At 50.2% G+C, this 16,273-nt stretch overlaps 1 protein-coding gene and 1 long non-coding RNA gene across 3 annotated transcripts; one reads left to right on the forward strand and one right to left on the reverse strand.

Annotated features, from left to right (window-relative positions):
* Window positions 1-300: 300 nt before the first annotated feature.
* LOC100842854 lies at window positions 301-1,948 on the forward strand. The gene is made up of 4 exons (XM_003569445.4): window positions 301-816; window positions 925-1,006; window positions 1,210-1,424; window positions 1,629-1,948. Exons 1-4 carry the CDS (start codon window positions 371-373, stop codon window positions 1,747-1,749), a joined length of 864 nt encoding a protein of 287 aa, XP_003569493.1. The 5' UTR covers window positions 301-370; the 3' UTR covers window positions 1,750-1,948.
* Window positions 1,949-2,988: 1,040 nt separating this feature from the next.
* LOC106865969 lies at window positions 2,989-5,659 on the reverse strand. Of its 2 annotated transcripts, XR_001405904.2 has the most exons (3): window positions 5,207-5,659; window positions 3,767-3,871; window positions 2,989-3,467 (listed from the first exon to the last, which is right to left on the reverse strand). It is a non-coding gene; the product is annotated as an uncharacterized LOC106865969 (long non-coding RNA). The 2 variants fall into 2 exon arrangements; XR_002963176.1 differs by having other exon boundaries at window positions 3,767-5,657.
* Window positions 5,660-16,273: the final 10,614 nt, after the last annotated feature.

A 16,273-nucleotide genomic window follows, 5' to 3' on the forward strand; every position in this document is an offset into this window, starting at 1 on the left:
GTCGCCGGCACTGGGCTGCGGCAGCACATCTCCACGCTCGCGCCCGCCTGTGCTCTAGGTCGTCGTCGAGGCCGGCAAGCCCACCCTCAAGGCCATCCTCGCATTGCGCTGACGCCGCTAACGGTGCTTCTAACATTAGCTCCGCCCGGTCAACCCGAGAAACACGTCTTATGCACCCCAAAAGTCGGAATCAGTGGCACGTGCAACAAGTTCACTTAGCAAAATCGAAGATTTTGTTACAACTGCCTCAAACGCGGTGGTTCTGCCCAATTTACTCTCTTTTTTCGAACTGTACTGGGCCGAAAAAGCTGGATATTTCACTCCACTCGTCGCAACTCACAAGGGGCAGCCAGCGCCCGGACATTTGGAAATGCAAACCGCCTCCCCCTCCCCGGCTCCGTCCTCTCGGCTCCCCTCCGCGCCACCGCCGCTCCCTCGACCCGCCTTCCCCTCGGTCCGCCGCCGTGACCTACTCCTGCTCTCAGCGGCGCCTGTCCCACTCGCGTTGTCCCCAGCGGCCGCCTCGGCGCGCGGGCTGTTCCGCATGCCGCCGCCGGGGCTGGCCAACCGCTACTTCCTGGTGCGCGCGGGCGAGTCGGTGTACGAGGGGCAGGGGCTCCTCCGCACCAACCCCGTCGCCAAGACCTCTGTCGACAGCGGCCTCTCCCCCGCCGGCCTCCGTCAGGCCGCCCGCGCCGCGCTCGAGCTCCGCCGCCTCGGCGCGTGCGAGGACGACTGCTGGATATGGCCATCCATCACCCAGCGAGCCTACCAGGCCGCTGAGATCATCGCCGCCGCCAATAGCATCAACCGCAGGTGCCTGTCTATCTATCTACCTCCCTGCCGGGCCATGTTTCCTCAATTTGCATGAATACAGTTGGATTGGTGATCCGGTACTGAAATTATTTCTTGTTTAATGTGAAGTAAAATTGTGCCGGAGTATAGTTTCTTGGACGCGCGAGGATTGGGTGCGTACGAGGGGAAGAGGTTGGAAGTATTACCTGAGGTATTATTCATCCGATCGGTTCATCGTCATGCTAAATTTTACTGTACTTGCTGACATGGATTATTAATAGAACAACTGATTTAAATCTTTGGCCCTGTTAGCCTGAGTTATGTTTCCCTAGCTCACAACAATTAGGTGTGTGAATCAGATAGATAAAAAAATTCCTGTTTTGATAGAATTCTCCTCTCTTGTCATGGAGTTAGGTGTATGCATCTGACAATATTTCGTCAGACATCAAACCCCCTCCTACCAATGACGGTACACCTAACGAGAGCGTTGCAGACGTATTTGTTCGGGTAACACAACTCATGTCAATACTGGAGACCCAGTACTCAGGGGATACTGTAGTCATTGTTTCGCCAGACTCCGACAATTTATCAATTCTTCAAGCTGGGTTGATAGGGCTGGACCTCCGGAGGTAAAACTAGCACTTGTGCACTCTACTCATTTTGCAACCTTTTATCCACAAGACTTCTGTAAGCATGGTTCTTGCATCAGATCACTTGAATTTTCATTCCGTTGCATCTCTGGTTGCTGTCTGCATAAACATTCACTTCATGTCTCCATGTATTGTCGTTGATGAAGGGAAACATATCCTAAACTAGTGATGCCACTTCTGCAGGCATAACAGCCTGTTCTTTCAACCCGGTGAGGTCCGACCTGTTGATCCTGCCAGCATACCTGAATACAAGCAACCGGCTTCTACAGTTTATAAGTGTACAAATCCACCGAGCTGCAAATAATTCACTTCTTGTCACCAACGTTCCATATTCTCTGTACATGAATGGATATTTTCTTGACATTGTATAGTTGAATGGCTGTGTGTAACTGGAAATATGTTCTTTGTGGCACATTTGGCAGCCAGCAAATCAGGTGTATTGTATAATGAATATAAGTTGTATTGTTATTTGGAAATGAAGGAACAATTGTTGTGATCGTTCATTCTCTTCCGTGAACAGATATCTGCTCTTGCAATGGAATTCCCTTGCTAAGTGCAAATACATGGAATTCCTTCTGTACAATCCATCTTAAAATAGGGGGCAAAATTACCACCATAAATCGCCTAGGATTCACCTTCATCTCATTTGTGTTTACTTTCGACCCTATGAATTGATGTACCATCCAAATACAAAAACTGGTTTCAGGTTCTTTTTTTATTACTGAAGAAAACCAGTACTTTTGTACAGACTAACAAGAAACTGAAAATAACAAGTGCAGCCCCTAATCTTGCTCGACAATTCTAAAGCCGTCAGTCCTAGGGATGGGAATGGTGATGATTAGGAGACGAGAGATCCGTCATCTTTTTCGTTGAAACCAGGGAAGCTACAATGACGTTTGCTGTGGTTAGTATGCCGGGGTCGGAGAGAAAGCCGCTATGGTTGGTGTAGAAGGAGACCGTGGTGACGGGTGAGGGGAGGGAGACACGGATGCTCGAGAAGAGCAAGGGGGGCATGGCCTGGAGAGGGACTAAAGTTGTGAAAGAACATGATACCACGAATTGCTGTTTGGCTACTTTTAGCCCTTTAGAGCATCTTTGGAATGCATGATTCTCCTTGGATTGGAATATCACCATTTGTTGGATGCTACATAAAACCAAGACTGTCTAGCTAGCAGGCGTCTGCTTTTGTGTTAGAAAACAGGCGTCTGTTTTCACTGAAAAAACCAGGCGCCTGGTTTTCTTCCTAAAAACAGGCAGATTTTGAATCTAATCTAATGGCCAAATACAAAAGACAATATCTGTTTGTTTCCCTCCATCCTATTGCTACAGATAAGCAAAAGAGACCACACGTATTGCCCCACAAAAACAAATTATGTGGGGATTATCAAAAGAAAGACCCTTGAAAAACTAGCTCATAAGTTAACCATATTTATGTTACACAAGCACTATATGTATGTTACAAAACAGCATTTTATATGTTAACCAGAATACTTATATGTTACACAAGCACTATATATATTTGTTACAAATCAGAACACGAGAATAGTTATATGTTACACAAGCACTATATATATTTGTTACGACCAGAACAACAGTACAGCTGGATGCTTTTATCAAAGGTTTAGTAAAAGTCATTGCACAGTACATGATAAAATACATCAGTTAACCATAGGTGGTAAGTTATATATCGGTAATAAGTTCAGCAAGCATAACCTAGAAGAGAAGGGTCAGAGAAGGTAAAGTTCACAGCGCCTCGCAAAAACTAAACGTGCATTTCCTTGAAGATTAGCATAGGAATGTGTTGGTTTCTTCTTCAACAGAGCTTCCTTAACAAATTATTTCCACAATGTTGATCCCACTGTTGCCATACGGCCATCAGTATCGATACGAAACTGAATTAACCTTGCCGATATGAAACTGAATTAACCTTGCCACCTCTGGCACATCCGGCTCTCTAGCATAAATAAACATATCACCTCTCTTAGGTATCCTAAGGATGTTTGTGGTTGTTTCTGGGAATTTCTGAAAAAACAAAATAAACCCATTACCAGACAACCTATAATGGATCCTTATGTGTGGTAAAATAAAGAAGCAACTAGAATAGCATTTATCCAATACCATAGAAGCTGACCAGTTGCTCGAAGAATGCATGCGAATCAAATAACAACAGCCAAAAAGTCACACCAAATAAAATAGATAGTTGGCCAAGCAAAGGACACAAAAAAGGCATCCCATGCATTCGTGTTGGTCCGGGATACCCGATGCACAAAGAATTCTCCTGCTCCAATACCACAGTATGTAATATACAAAGAAAGACGTACCACATGATCATCAAAATCCTTGATGATATTGATGCAAAAGAAACTCTTGATCTTTGGTTTTATATTACATGGCCCACTTGGCTTCCCACAAACTTGACAAGGTCCCTTGTAAGATAATAAAATGGTGCAATTAATTCAGAGGTTACAACTTGAACATAGACAAAATGAAGGTACAATTTTATTGAGAAATGTAGCAACATTTTTTACACTAAACCATATTGATTAAACACAAAATGATTAGATCCTGAAAATTGCAATTGAACACACATTGCGATTTAAAAACACTGAAATTGCAGCAGTACAGTTGGTGCAATTGACATCAAAATGCAGTGCAATTTGATGCGAACAACATGACTAAACCAACATCAAAATGGACAGAACCAGCAGATTGCAATTTTAAAAGATCAGAATTGCAACTAGTGCTTGTCACGATTGCATTTATAGAACAGTGCAAAAATATATACTATCAAGTTCAATTTGCTGAAACTTAGTGCAGTAAAGTTCATACTCATGAATTGCTAAGATTCAACTGCAAAATCTAGGTATGCAATTGCTCTTCTATAGAAGGAAGTGCATTTGCATCTTAACAACATTTGTATTGCATTTAAATGACAGCGCAAATACACATCAAATTGGCATTACCCTGCTAACTCAAACACCTACGCTACCTCCGTACACAAATAAGTGTACTTCTAGGTTTTGTCCTAAGTCAAACTTTTTTAGATTTGACCAACTTTTTTTATAAGAGTAGCAACACGTACGACATCAAATCGGTATATTATGAAAGTACATGTCAAAACAGATCTAATGATACTAATTTAGTGTAAAAAATGTTGCTACATTTCTCAATAAAATTGGGTAGACTAGAATATTTTTGACTTAGGACAAAATTTACAAGTACACTTATTTGTGGATGGAGGAAGTAGTACCATAAAATGACCATGAAATTGGCTTGTGTTCGATTAGGTCCAAATCAAAAGAAAATTACTCATGAAACATAGTTTTAGTAGTTGATAGATGTGTGATATCCATTACATAATCAGGGGTGGATCCACATCGCATCATCTAACACAGAAGTGACATAATGCAGCTGTAATCTGAAACCCAGAATAACCTAGTGCATCTAGCTAGTTGATGAGGGAAACAGCCACACAAAGCTTACCGAACTAGAAACTACGGCAAGCACTACATCACAATAACGACCACACAGCAACAGCAAGCCGATAACTACTCTATAGGAGTACTGTGGCATGGAGTTACCAAAACAAAACAAAACATCTCGAAATTAGTTTGCACACTGTTTAATTAGACTATCTCCTACCTATTTCAGCGCACCAACCTACTGCATCAGAAAGCATAATACCGTGACTGAAGCATTCAACCGAACACAACAGATGCGCTACCCAGTTAAAAAATCTGAACATAGCAACACAACTGTACCTTGCTCCCTGCCATCGAGGTAGCAGAAGCATCGTATTCCTCCACCTTTTCATCCAGATCACCACAGAAATCAACTGGTTACAGGAAGATGACGGCGAGCACGGGTTGGGGAACTATGGCGAGCAACTCGTCGTCGAGGCCGTAGACGTCCCAACCCCCACATGAACTGCACGCATCAGCGCCACCCCGCGGAGGAAACGCCATCCGTGAGTCAGAGCGCACCCAGAACGGAAGGAACAGCAGGCGTGGGCTCGGTGGCGAGGATGCAGCAGGGCGGCGGCGGTGGCGCACAACAGCAGAGGCAGGGGATGGCGCAAGGGTGTAGCAGGGGTGGCGACCGGCTGCGGCGACGAGCCCGCGGCAGCGGCGCAGCAGGTGCGGCGGCGGCGTGCGGCACCCAGGTGAGAGGTCGGGAGTCGGGACGACAGAATGGGACAGAGCGACGCTGGAAGAAATGAAGCTGTTCGACCCAAGACAAAAGGACGATGCAACCAAATTTTCACGATCCTGGCGCACGATCGAAGGGTGAGGAAATCGCCTGGTTTTCCAAAAAAAATGAGGCGCCTGTGCACTAGCAAAACTTAAAACCAAAACACATGAATCTGTAGACATAATTTTATTGGGATTTCCCATCAGAATTAGAGGATAGAAAATGTATACCGATATATTAACTCGGAGTTGGTGGTATGGTACGGACGTCGCGGTACGTCATTTTACCGAAATTGCGAATCTGCCACCGTTGTCCCCACGCGCTTTTGCTCCCGTGGTCTCAAGCGCAGAAAAAAAACATGTACCGCCCAAAAAAGAAAAAAACAACAACAACAAAGCCCTCCTCGCTCCTCCTCTCCTACGAATCTCACCCCCACCCGATCCGGATCTCGCCAGCGCCAGCCGCCGCTCTTGGTCGCCTCCACCATCTCGTGCACGTCGGCAGTGTCTGTGTCCGGAAGACGGCTGCAGACCCGTGGCTCCGTCGCGCGCCCCGACCGCCGCCTCCACCGGCTCGTGTGCGCCGGTGGCTCTCTGAGGGACTTGGACGGCAATGGGATAAGCCTGAGGTAAAAAAATATTGAGAATCACTTCATGAATTCAGCAAAAAAAATTAAAAAACGCTCACACATGACTTTTCAAGTGTGGTGCATATGAGAACAGTAATAACCTGGAGGTAGAGAGCAAAAGAGTTGAGCATGTGTCACTTTCTCTTTACACGAAATATAGAAATAAGACATGTGCAAAAGAGAAAGAGACCAGAATATAGCCTAGAAAATAAACATATCATAATCGTTATATCCATATGTGCCCATGAAACACATCAACATTTGATTTAACGTTTTGATACAATTTTCTGTTGTTCCGTAACAACGCATGGGTCTTCTGCTAGTATAGATGAAAATACGAGTGGTGTGTTTGGTTTGAGGCCAAGAAAACCCTACCGAAATTTGGCAAACATATATTTTGACTAAGATTTTGGTTGTCCACATTTTGATCAATGTTGGTAAGAAAATTGAACTAGGATTTGCCAGGAAGCATGAGCATGCCAAAATATTGGCTACGTCCAAAGAAGAGTCAAAATTTAGGTTACTTACCCTCCTAATACACATGAAGAACATAATAGAAATTAAAAATTTCATGAGACATAACTTCTTGCTAGAGATCACATAATTAGTGAAAATAATGTAATGTCAAATTGTAACCATAAAAGTTTCGGTTGTTGGTAAAAGGTCTTACATGACGAAAATATCTAAGGCTTCTCATCGTGGGGAGTAACTTAGGTAGTGTTTGGTTGAGATCATCAACTGGAATGTAATGAAATGGTTTCAAAAGTTCAGATGATTCCTGTCGTACCAGTGGCCCACGGGGTCCCACTAATACGGGACGCATGGGTCGTCAGTGACGGAACCCCATCAGGAAGGACTCCCGGGAAGCGGCGAGCTCAGGAAGCCTGCCTCGAAGAGAGGATCCCCAGTGAAGCTAAAGCCAAGGACCGAGTACAAGATGCTCCCGGGAACCCCGGTCCTGGGAAGCCGAAGGAACGCCTTCCGGCAACTAGCCGGTGCGCTAGCCGGGAGGGTGCACCCCAGCAACCCGCGCTCGGGCATGCAGGCGGGACCCGCAGAACAGTGAAGACAGGACAAGACGGCGGGCGCAGTGCATTTAATGCACCGACAGGAGTCTTATCAGCAGGCCTAGTCTTGCTTAGCAAGGCTAGGGCGACTACCCTACGAACTATTTTTTCTACCGTGTACAGTGGACCGGGCGTTGCGTGGCGTCCAGCACGGATGAGTAAAATTGTATTCCATGCGGCCGTAACACGCGTCTAAGGGACGTGTCACCCTGCATGCACAAGCACCTGTGGTATCCCCTTGTCTATAAAAAGGACCAATGCCACCGGTCAAAGGTTCAGCTCCGGTGGGACCTCAGTAGGATTCAGTTCAGCATTCACCCAAGTAGCCTAGCCCTTAGAGGGACAAGTAGCAAAGCTCGGGAACTCCCCAGCAACCTGTAAAAACCATACTAAAAAATACAACTCAAAGCAGGACGTAGGGCATTACACCTCCGGGTGGCCCGAACCTGGGTAAAAACTCTTGTGTCTACACTTCGTGTCTATCGCCACGCCGGCGATCGCCGGAGCGATCACCTCGCCCTCCACCGAATCAAAAAGGGGGTGCTCGGCATCCCCGGTGCCGGAGACCATGCTCCGAAATCTGGCGCGCCAGGTAGGGGGGCGTGCAGATAGCTTCGGGTGACCGCTGGCGTCCTCGTCGTCCATACCGGCTTCTTCGCCTATGACATCTTCAACGACTAGCTCGTCATGCCGCCCAAAAAGGCAGACGAGCCCCGGGTCCACTTGCGTGACACTCTCGCCACGCGCACTCGGTCCCATGACGCTGTGCGCCCGTCACAAGCACAAGGGGACTAGGGGTCCCCTCCACGGCAGTAGCAGCAGTCGCAGCTGCCCCTCCACCTCCTCGGTCGTCGGCAGACAACTGGCCAAGGGGGCCTGCGGCTCCCAGCGCCGTAGCCAGCCGCACGCGCCGGCCCGGAGTCCACTCACGGGCCGAAGACGCGCAGCGGCTGCTGCGCCATGAGCACAGCGCGTCGCGTGCGACTCCGATGGAGTCTCGCCCCACTCACCCGAGGGCACCGGGGAACAGGGCGGAGAGCAGCCGGTAGAAAAATCGGCAGCCTCCCGCCCAGACCCCGGCGGAAGCCATCATAGCCGCGCGTGTCATGGTGCGCTACGAGCCACTGCAAGGCACGCCGGTGCACGAAGCATGGAGTGCGGAGCTAGACGCGCTCCTTGCACTCGTCGCCCAGCAGCCGCAAGGCAAGCGCGCCCCGGCTAGGTCAGGCCGGGGGCAGAACCCGGGACGCGGAGATGCGCCTCGCGTCTCGGGGCATGGAGAACACCCTCCCCCGCTGGGAGGGCAAGGAGGCGAGGATCCCATGGGGTCCTCGGATTCGTCACCGACCGTTACACTGGGTGACGCGCGAGGCGTCCTGAACGCCCGCCAGCAGGAAGACCTCCGCCCGTGCTTGGAGCGCCGGCACCGGCGTGAGGCAGAACGCCCGCGCCCAGAGGAGCAGGAGGATGCTCCTATGGGCACCGAGGACGTCTGCACCGCGTTAACTCGCGAGTTGCGCCGGGTGACGTGGCCCCGCAAGTTCCGAGCGCCGACGCTCGGGACGTACGACGGGACCGTGAACCCCAAGGATTTTCTCCTGACCTACACGTTGGGCATGCATGCCATTGGCGCTGACGACAACGTTAGGGCCAATTGGTTCCCGATGGTCCTCAAAGGATTAGCGAGGACTTGGTTGCTCAACCAGCCCGCCGGGTCCATAGCCTCCTGGGCTGACCTGCGCGAGCAGTTCGTGAGCGCGTTCCAGGGCGGCTACAAGCGCCTGGGAACCATGACGGAACTGCACACGGTCGTGCAGAAACCGGGGGAGACGTTGCGGGACTTCACCAACAGGTTCTCCAACCTCTTCTACTCCATCCCTTAGGCGGAAGCGGCCGCCATCATCAACACGTATGCCATCAACGTCCGCGACCCAAAAATGCGTGAGAAGATCAACACGCACCGGATCCGGACCACAAGGGATCTCTACGCTCTCGCGCACAAGTGCACGACGGCCGAGGAAGGGCGGTTGGCGCCGGAGCTTGCCGCCAAAGCGGCAGCAAACCCACCAAAGGGCTCCGGGAAGAATGGCTCCCGAAAACGCGGCGGGAAGCAAGTGCTTGCCGCGGAGCTGGAGGCTCCCCAGAGGCCCACCAAGAAGGCGGCGGCGGCAGGAGCATCGGGCAGCAAGCCGGCAGCGGCCGCGCGCTGCCCCATCCACACCAACGCCACCTACGACGCACAGGACTGCCGCACTCTCCAGACCATCAAGGAGAAGCGCGAGCAGCGCGACGAGGAGCGTCGCGCTGCCGAGGCTTGCTTTAACTGCGGGGACATCAGGCACCTCTCCCGGGACTGCCCGAACAACCCCGCGGCGGAGCAGGCCGGGACACAGCCGGCGGCGACAAAGGAGAACCCGCGAGGGGTCGCGGTCAGACCCACGGCGGCAAGGAACGGCCTCCCCGGGGACGCGACAAGCCTCGCGCTGAGCAGCACGGGGATATCTACAGCGACGCCGCAGCCAACGAGCCCGGCTTCCAGGAGCCTCGCGACGTCGCCTGCATCCACGGGGGAGCGTATGCTCTCACGTCTCACGCCGCTGTGAAGTGGCTAACGCGTGAGGTCTGCGCCCTCCTCCCCAGCGTGGAGGCGCAGCAGCTGTTGAGGTGGTCTCATGTGCCGATCACCTTCAACTCAGACGATCACCTGATCCGTCCCTTGGGTTCGCTTGGGAGCCGTCAGATCTTCCCGGAGTCCCTTAGGAGGTGATCGAGCATCGGTTGGCGGTGCGGTCAGACGCGCGGCCGGTCAAGCAGAAGGTTCGCCGGCAAGCACAAAAACGCAAGGACTTCATCCAGCAGGAAGTGGAGAAGCTCAAGAACGCCGGGGCGATCAGGGAAGTGTTGTACCCTACTTGGTTAGCAAACCCTGTTGCAGTCCCTAAAGCTGGAAATAAATTACCCATGTGCGTAGATTTTACTGATCTTAACCGTGCATGTTCTAAGGACTCCTTCCCTGTACCCCGTATCGATCAAATAGTAGATTCTACAGCGGGTTGCGAGTCTTTGTGCTTCCTAGACGCCTTCTCCGGCTACCATCAGATCATGAGGGCAGTCGAAGATGAGGAGAAAACAACGTTTATCACCCCGGTTTGCTGCTACTGTTACACGTGCATGCCTTTCGAGTTGAAGAACGCGGGCTCCACATTTCAGCGCGCCCTGCGCAAGTGTCTGGGACCCCAGCTAGGCCGGAACATCGAGGCCTACATGGATGATATCGTCGTCAAGTCGCGGCGTAGGGACTCGCTCATCGGCGACCTGCAGGAGACATTTGACAACCTCCGCAGGATCAAGCTCAAGCTTAACCCCGAGAAGTGCACGTTCGGCGTGGACTCGGGGCACTTGCTGGGCTTCTTGTCTCTCACAGGGGAATCGAAGCCAATCCACAGAAGATCGAAGCGATCGAGAAGATGGAGGCACCCCACAAGGTTAGAGACGTCCGGCGCCTCAACGGGTGCGTGGCGGCGCTAGGGCATTTCATCTGCCTTTCTTCAAGGTGATGAAGAAGAAGGGTCCAATCAATTGGACTCCCGAGGCAGAAGCGGCGTTCCAGGACTTGAAGAGGTACCTGGAGTCGCCGCCGGTCCTCGTCGCACCCAAGCCGGGCGAGCCGTTGCTGCTGTACCTGGCAGCGACAGACCAGGTGGTGAGCTCCGTGCTCGTCGCCGAGAGGGAAGAGCAAGTCCCGAGGGCTGAGACGGAAGGGCCGGGGGCTCCCGGCGAGCCGAAAGAACCCCCGGCTACCTCCTCTGCCCCTGGATCCGAGGGACAGCCCATGCAGGCTGCCCCCCGCAAGCGGCTAGTACAGCAAACCGTGTACTTTGTTAGCACGGTGCTGCTCGATGCCCGGGTACGGTACCCGCAGGTCCAGAAGCTTCTGCTTGGGATCCTGCTCACTTCAAGGAAGCTGCGCCATTACTTTCAGGCGCACGGCATCACGGTGGTGGCGGGGTTCTATTTGGAGAGGGCCCTCACCAACCGTGAAGCCACCGGAAGGGTGGCCGAGTAGAGAATGGAGCTGGCGGAGTTCGGGCTGCGTTTCGCAAACACCAAGAGCATCAAGAGCACCGCTCTCGCTGACTTCGTCGCAGAGTGGATGTCGACAGGCATAGATGAAGAAGAGCCGGGAGGGAGCATTCCCGGCACATTGGACGAATAGTACTGGGTCATGTACGGTAACATCCCAAAATTTTCAAATTCGGATGTTCGCACCTTTTCATTTCTTATGCATATCATCTTGATCATATCTTAAAATATTAGTGTTCGTTATGATGCATTATTTAAAGTGTTTGAAATGCTGTTTTGGAATGTTTTAGGTTGATAGAAATTGATTTGAGAATTTTCTAGAATTTAAAAATGCATTCTATGATTTTATTTGGATTTATTTAAAGCTTAAAAACCTTAAAACTATTTTTATTAATTTATTTTTGAGTGGGAGTAATTTTCCTGGACTCTAAAGGAAATATATTATTTTACAGAATTTTTTTGAATTTTTCTGATGCCATTTGATATTTTAAATGATTTAAATGGAATTTCGGATGAATTAAAAATCCTGAAAAGTATTTATTAATTCTTTTCTTCTATTCTTTTTCTTTTTCCTCCGGAAATACGCTTTCTCTGCAGGAAAACGTATTCTTAGAGAAATGCGCTTTCTATCTCTCTCTCTCTCTCTCTGACAGGTGGGGCCCGCCTGTCATCCCCCACCTCCGGCCACCACGTCCACGATCTCCGCCGTCTCCAGCCGCCGCCGGTGCCGCGCCGCCGCCGCTCGCCCCGCGCGCTCGCCGCCGACGCTGGCCCGCGCCCGCCCGCGCCTGGTTGCGCCAACCGCCGCCGTTGCACGCCCCGCGCCCCCGTCCGCCGCACGCCGCGCGCGCCGACCCACGCGCGACCCCGCTCGCCCGCGCGCGCCATCTCGCACGCGCGCCCGCGCGCGCCCGCCCGCTCTCGCCGGTGCCAACCGCCGTGCCGCGCGCGTCCGCCCGCGCCCACGACCTCCACCCGCGTGAAACCGCCGGCCACCTCCCCACGTGCCCTCGACTCCTTTTAAGAGCCCACGCACCCTCTCTCGCACGCTCTCACCCGCACCCGCTCGCCGCCCGCGTTCTCCGCACGCCTGCGCCCCAAATTCCGGCCAAACCACCGCCGTCGCCGCCCAACTCCGGCGAGAAATTGCCGGAGCTGCGCTGCCCCGTTCGCCGAGCCGCCACCGCCTTCGTGATCCCCGCGACGCCGTGAACCTCCCCCAAGCCTTCTTCTTCGTCCCCTAGCCTCGATTCGTCGATTCATTCATCCCAAGTGAGATTTGGGTATGAACTTGTTCAAGTTCTCTGAAACTTTTGTTCTTCGGTTAGCTCTGTTTAGGCATCGTTTGCTATCAAACCACTGATCATTATGTGCTATAGATTTCACCATTGTGTATAGTGAATGTTCCTCTACCATTTCTCTGTAGACAGTAGCCGTAGATGGTCCATCTCGTGCTTTGCGTCGTCGTCACAAAACGGTATTCTAAGCAGCCTCTCTGCCGTATCTCTGCCGCGGCAGAAAGTTGCAGCACCATTCTTAGTGGGTAGCCTTATTCGCAGTGGTTCTTCTTGTTGTCCGTAGTATCATTTTAGTTGTTTCTTTCTGTAGATTGAACTTTAGGAACACCCCTTCACAGCCATTTCCTAGTTGGACCATTTCAACTTCACCTTCACTAACAGCACGACGGTAGAAGTTCATATCCTATTCTGTTCTGGTTTAGAGCAACCATATTCACCTGTTCATAGCTACTGCCTCATATCTCCATAGTTAGTGAAACCAGTGCCATTTGAAAGAGTAGATCATATTCTTGGATTCCTTTTTTTAGTTCTCTGTCATTGGAATAGTTTAGCACCAGTAGCTTTTCAGTAGAAGTTAGTATTGTTTCTGTCACGATCTGACTAGCCACCTTTGCAAGCCAGTAACTTTTTATCTATTTATCATTTTGACCTGAAACCTGCTGCGTTAGTTAGTATAATCTTAGTACTGTACTGTGGCATATGTTTCATGCCATGTTCTGTACTTTAGCACCTTTTACCTGTCAACCCTAGTTGCAATCTGTTAACAGTAGCAGATTACTGAATTTTCAGACTTAGCCACACTAGACTTAACCTTAGGCTTTAGAACTTGAATTGTTAATACTATGGTATTACTTAGATGACGTTTAGGTTCTGTTTTTGTATGCTTGTGATACATCCTTTATCCGAAGTTCATTCGTAGTTATATTTGGCCTTTGAGAGATGTTTGGAACTATGCATTTATTGTTGTTTCATTCTTCGCGTTAGATTATTCGGATTGCGATTGCGAAGAGTGCCAGGGAGTTGACGACCGCAACAACTTTTCTGAACCAGGTAAGTTACACTTATTGACCATGTAGAACCTATATTTTTGCTTATGTTATTTTGTTTACAACATCATAGGGATGCATGTTAGAGTTATTACTTTATGAAGTATTTATCAAATGCGTTTTCAACATGTTTAGTTATTCCTAGTAGATTGGTTATAGGATTTATTGCCATGCCACCAAATATCATAGGTTATGTATTTACATTTTTCCAAAGCATGCTATACTATTATAACGGGACGGGACCTAAACTATATTGCAAAGTATTAAGTGCTCTTTATGAGTGAGTATGTTTTTGGAAAAATGTTTTCGAAATAAAACGAAAATGTTTTATCTGGATGGAGTGGCATGATGGAGGCCAGTTGGCTGTCGGCAAGTGTTGTAGCCCCGTAACGGGTACACGCTCGGGAGAAGGTGGGAACCGCTATCCAGAAGTCCAAGATTTCAAATCTTCTCATGTACCCAAAGACTTATTGTGCAACCACTTGCTATTATGGGCTCTGGCTTGGTCGACTAACTAGAGGGAAACCCTTACCTGGGTATCGCCATCCGGAGAGGAGCCAATGTGCTCATATGGGGCGGGCGGTGACAGAATTAGGTATCAAGGGGCTTCTAGTGAAAGACTTCATCACAATCTTTACCTGTTGCGCACGCTTGTCGTCAGGCAACACTTTGGACTGATTGTGTCAAGTGGGTAAAGTGTACAAACCTCTCGAGAGTGTCAATCTAATCGATTAGCCATGCCCCTGGTTACAGGCGACTTTGAGTCATTAAGTCAGAAGAAGTGGAGATCTTCAAGTTTTGTTTTCAAAAACCCCAAAACTATTTTGACTCGATGGAAGGTTCCACAGAATGAGTCAGGAAAAAGGGATGCTATGTGAGTGTCAGTTGACCCAGAGTGCATAGCTAGGTCGTGGAGTGAACATCCATAGAATGACCATACTATTGTTCAAACCCTGTTTTATCAAAACTTCAGGATAGAGATTTTCAAAGGAAAATACTATGAGTATTTCGAAACCCCAAAAGCAGCATTTTGCAAAAACAACCCTAGTAGCCAAACTAGGAAATCCTTCATAAATTTCAATGCATTTCTCCTAACCACACAGGTGTGACTTGCAAGTACATTCAATGTACTGACCTGCACCTATCATGTGCAGAGGGTGACGCTTAAGAAGAAGACGCAGGGTCGCGAGTCTACACTCAACTTGCCTGTGGCGTTGATGGGACTCCCTCTTTATCAGTGTGTTTTACTTGAACTTCTGCTTGGCTTGTATTAAGTACTCTGGATTTGTTATTCGAACCGATGTAATAGACATGTGTATGGTATTTCATCAATGGAACTGTGTGTGCTAGCATTTGATCCAGAGACTAGCACAGTTTACACAGAGGTCCGGATCCTTACGGGTCTGGGTCGCCACATGTACTTCGACGGCGCCTTCTGCTTGCAGGGTGCCGGTGCCAGAGTGGTGATCGAGTCGCCCATCGGAGACCAACTCAAGTTCGTAATACAGCTTGACTTCGCCAACTCCACCAACAACACAGCAGAGTACAAGGGACCGCTTGCCGGCCTGCGCGCGGCGATCACCCTCGACATCAAGCGCCTGGTTGTTCGCGGGGACTCCCAACTCGTGATCAACCAGGTAAACAAGGACTACGACTGCCCCAGATGGCAGCGTACGTGGAGGAAGTGCGAAAATTGGAGTCCAAGTTCAAAGGACTTCGGTTTGAGCACGTAAAACGCAAGGACAACTTTGTTGCGGATGAACTGTCCAAGTGGGCAGCGGAACGCAACAAGGTGCCTCCTGCGTGTTCGTGCAGAGGCAGTCAAAGCCCTCTGTCGACCTGAGCCGTCACGACGCAGGCAGCCATCAAGTTCTTCAAGGGCATTTTGTGTCGGTATGGTGTGCCTAACGGCATCATCACCGAAAACGGCACACAATTCACTAGTGCGATGTTCCAAGCTTACTGCGAGGACATGGGCACTAAGATTCACTTCGCCTCAGTTGCTCATCCGAGGAGCAATGGGCAAGTTGAGTGAGCCAACGCAAAAGTGCTGCGGGGGCTCAAGACGAGAACCTTTGACAAGATCAAAGGCCACGGGAAGCACTCGGTTGAAGAACTCCAGCCCGTGTTGTGGTCACTGCGGACCACACCGAGTCGGGCGACGGGTCAAACTCCGTTTGCCCTTATCTACGGGGCAGAAGCTGTGCTGCCCCTCGAGCTCAAGTATGGGTCACCTCGGGTACGCGTGTACAGTGACAAGAGCCAACACACGCAGAGGATTGATGACCTTACCTTCATCGAGCAGATTCGATGCCGGGCTGCGGTGCGAGCTGCAGGCTACCAGCAGGGACTCCGTCCTTATCACGATAGGAGAGTCCGTCTTCGGGGGCTCGAGGTTGGAGACCTCGTCCTACGCCGGATACAAGGAACAAAGGCCGGGAACAAGTTGACTCCAATCTGGAAAGGCCCTTTCCGGGTAGTGCAGGTGACCAGACCGGGGGCTGTCCGGCTGGAA

The sequence above is a fragment of the Brachypodium distachyon genome, chromosome 2 (assembly GCF_000005505.3).
Source record: "Brachypodium distachyon strain Bd21 chromosome 2, Brachypodium_distachyon_v3.0, whole genome shotgun sequence".
Taxonomy (NCBI): Eukaryota; Viridiplantae; Streptophyta; class Magnoliopsida; order Poales; family Poaceae; genus Brachypodium; species Brachypodium distachyon.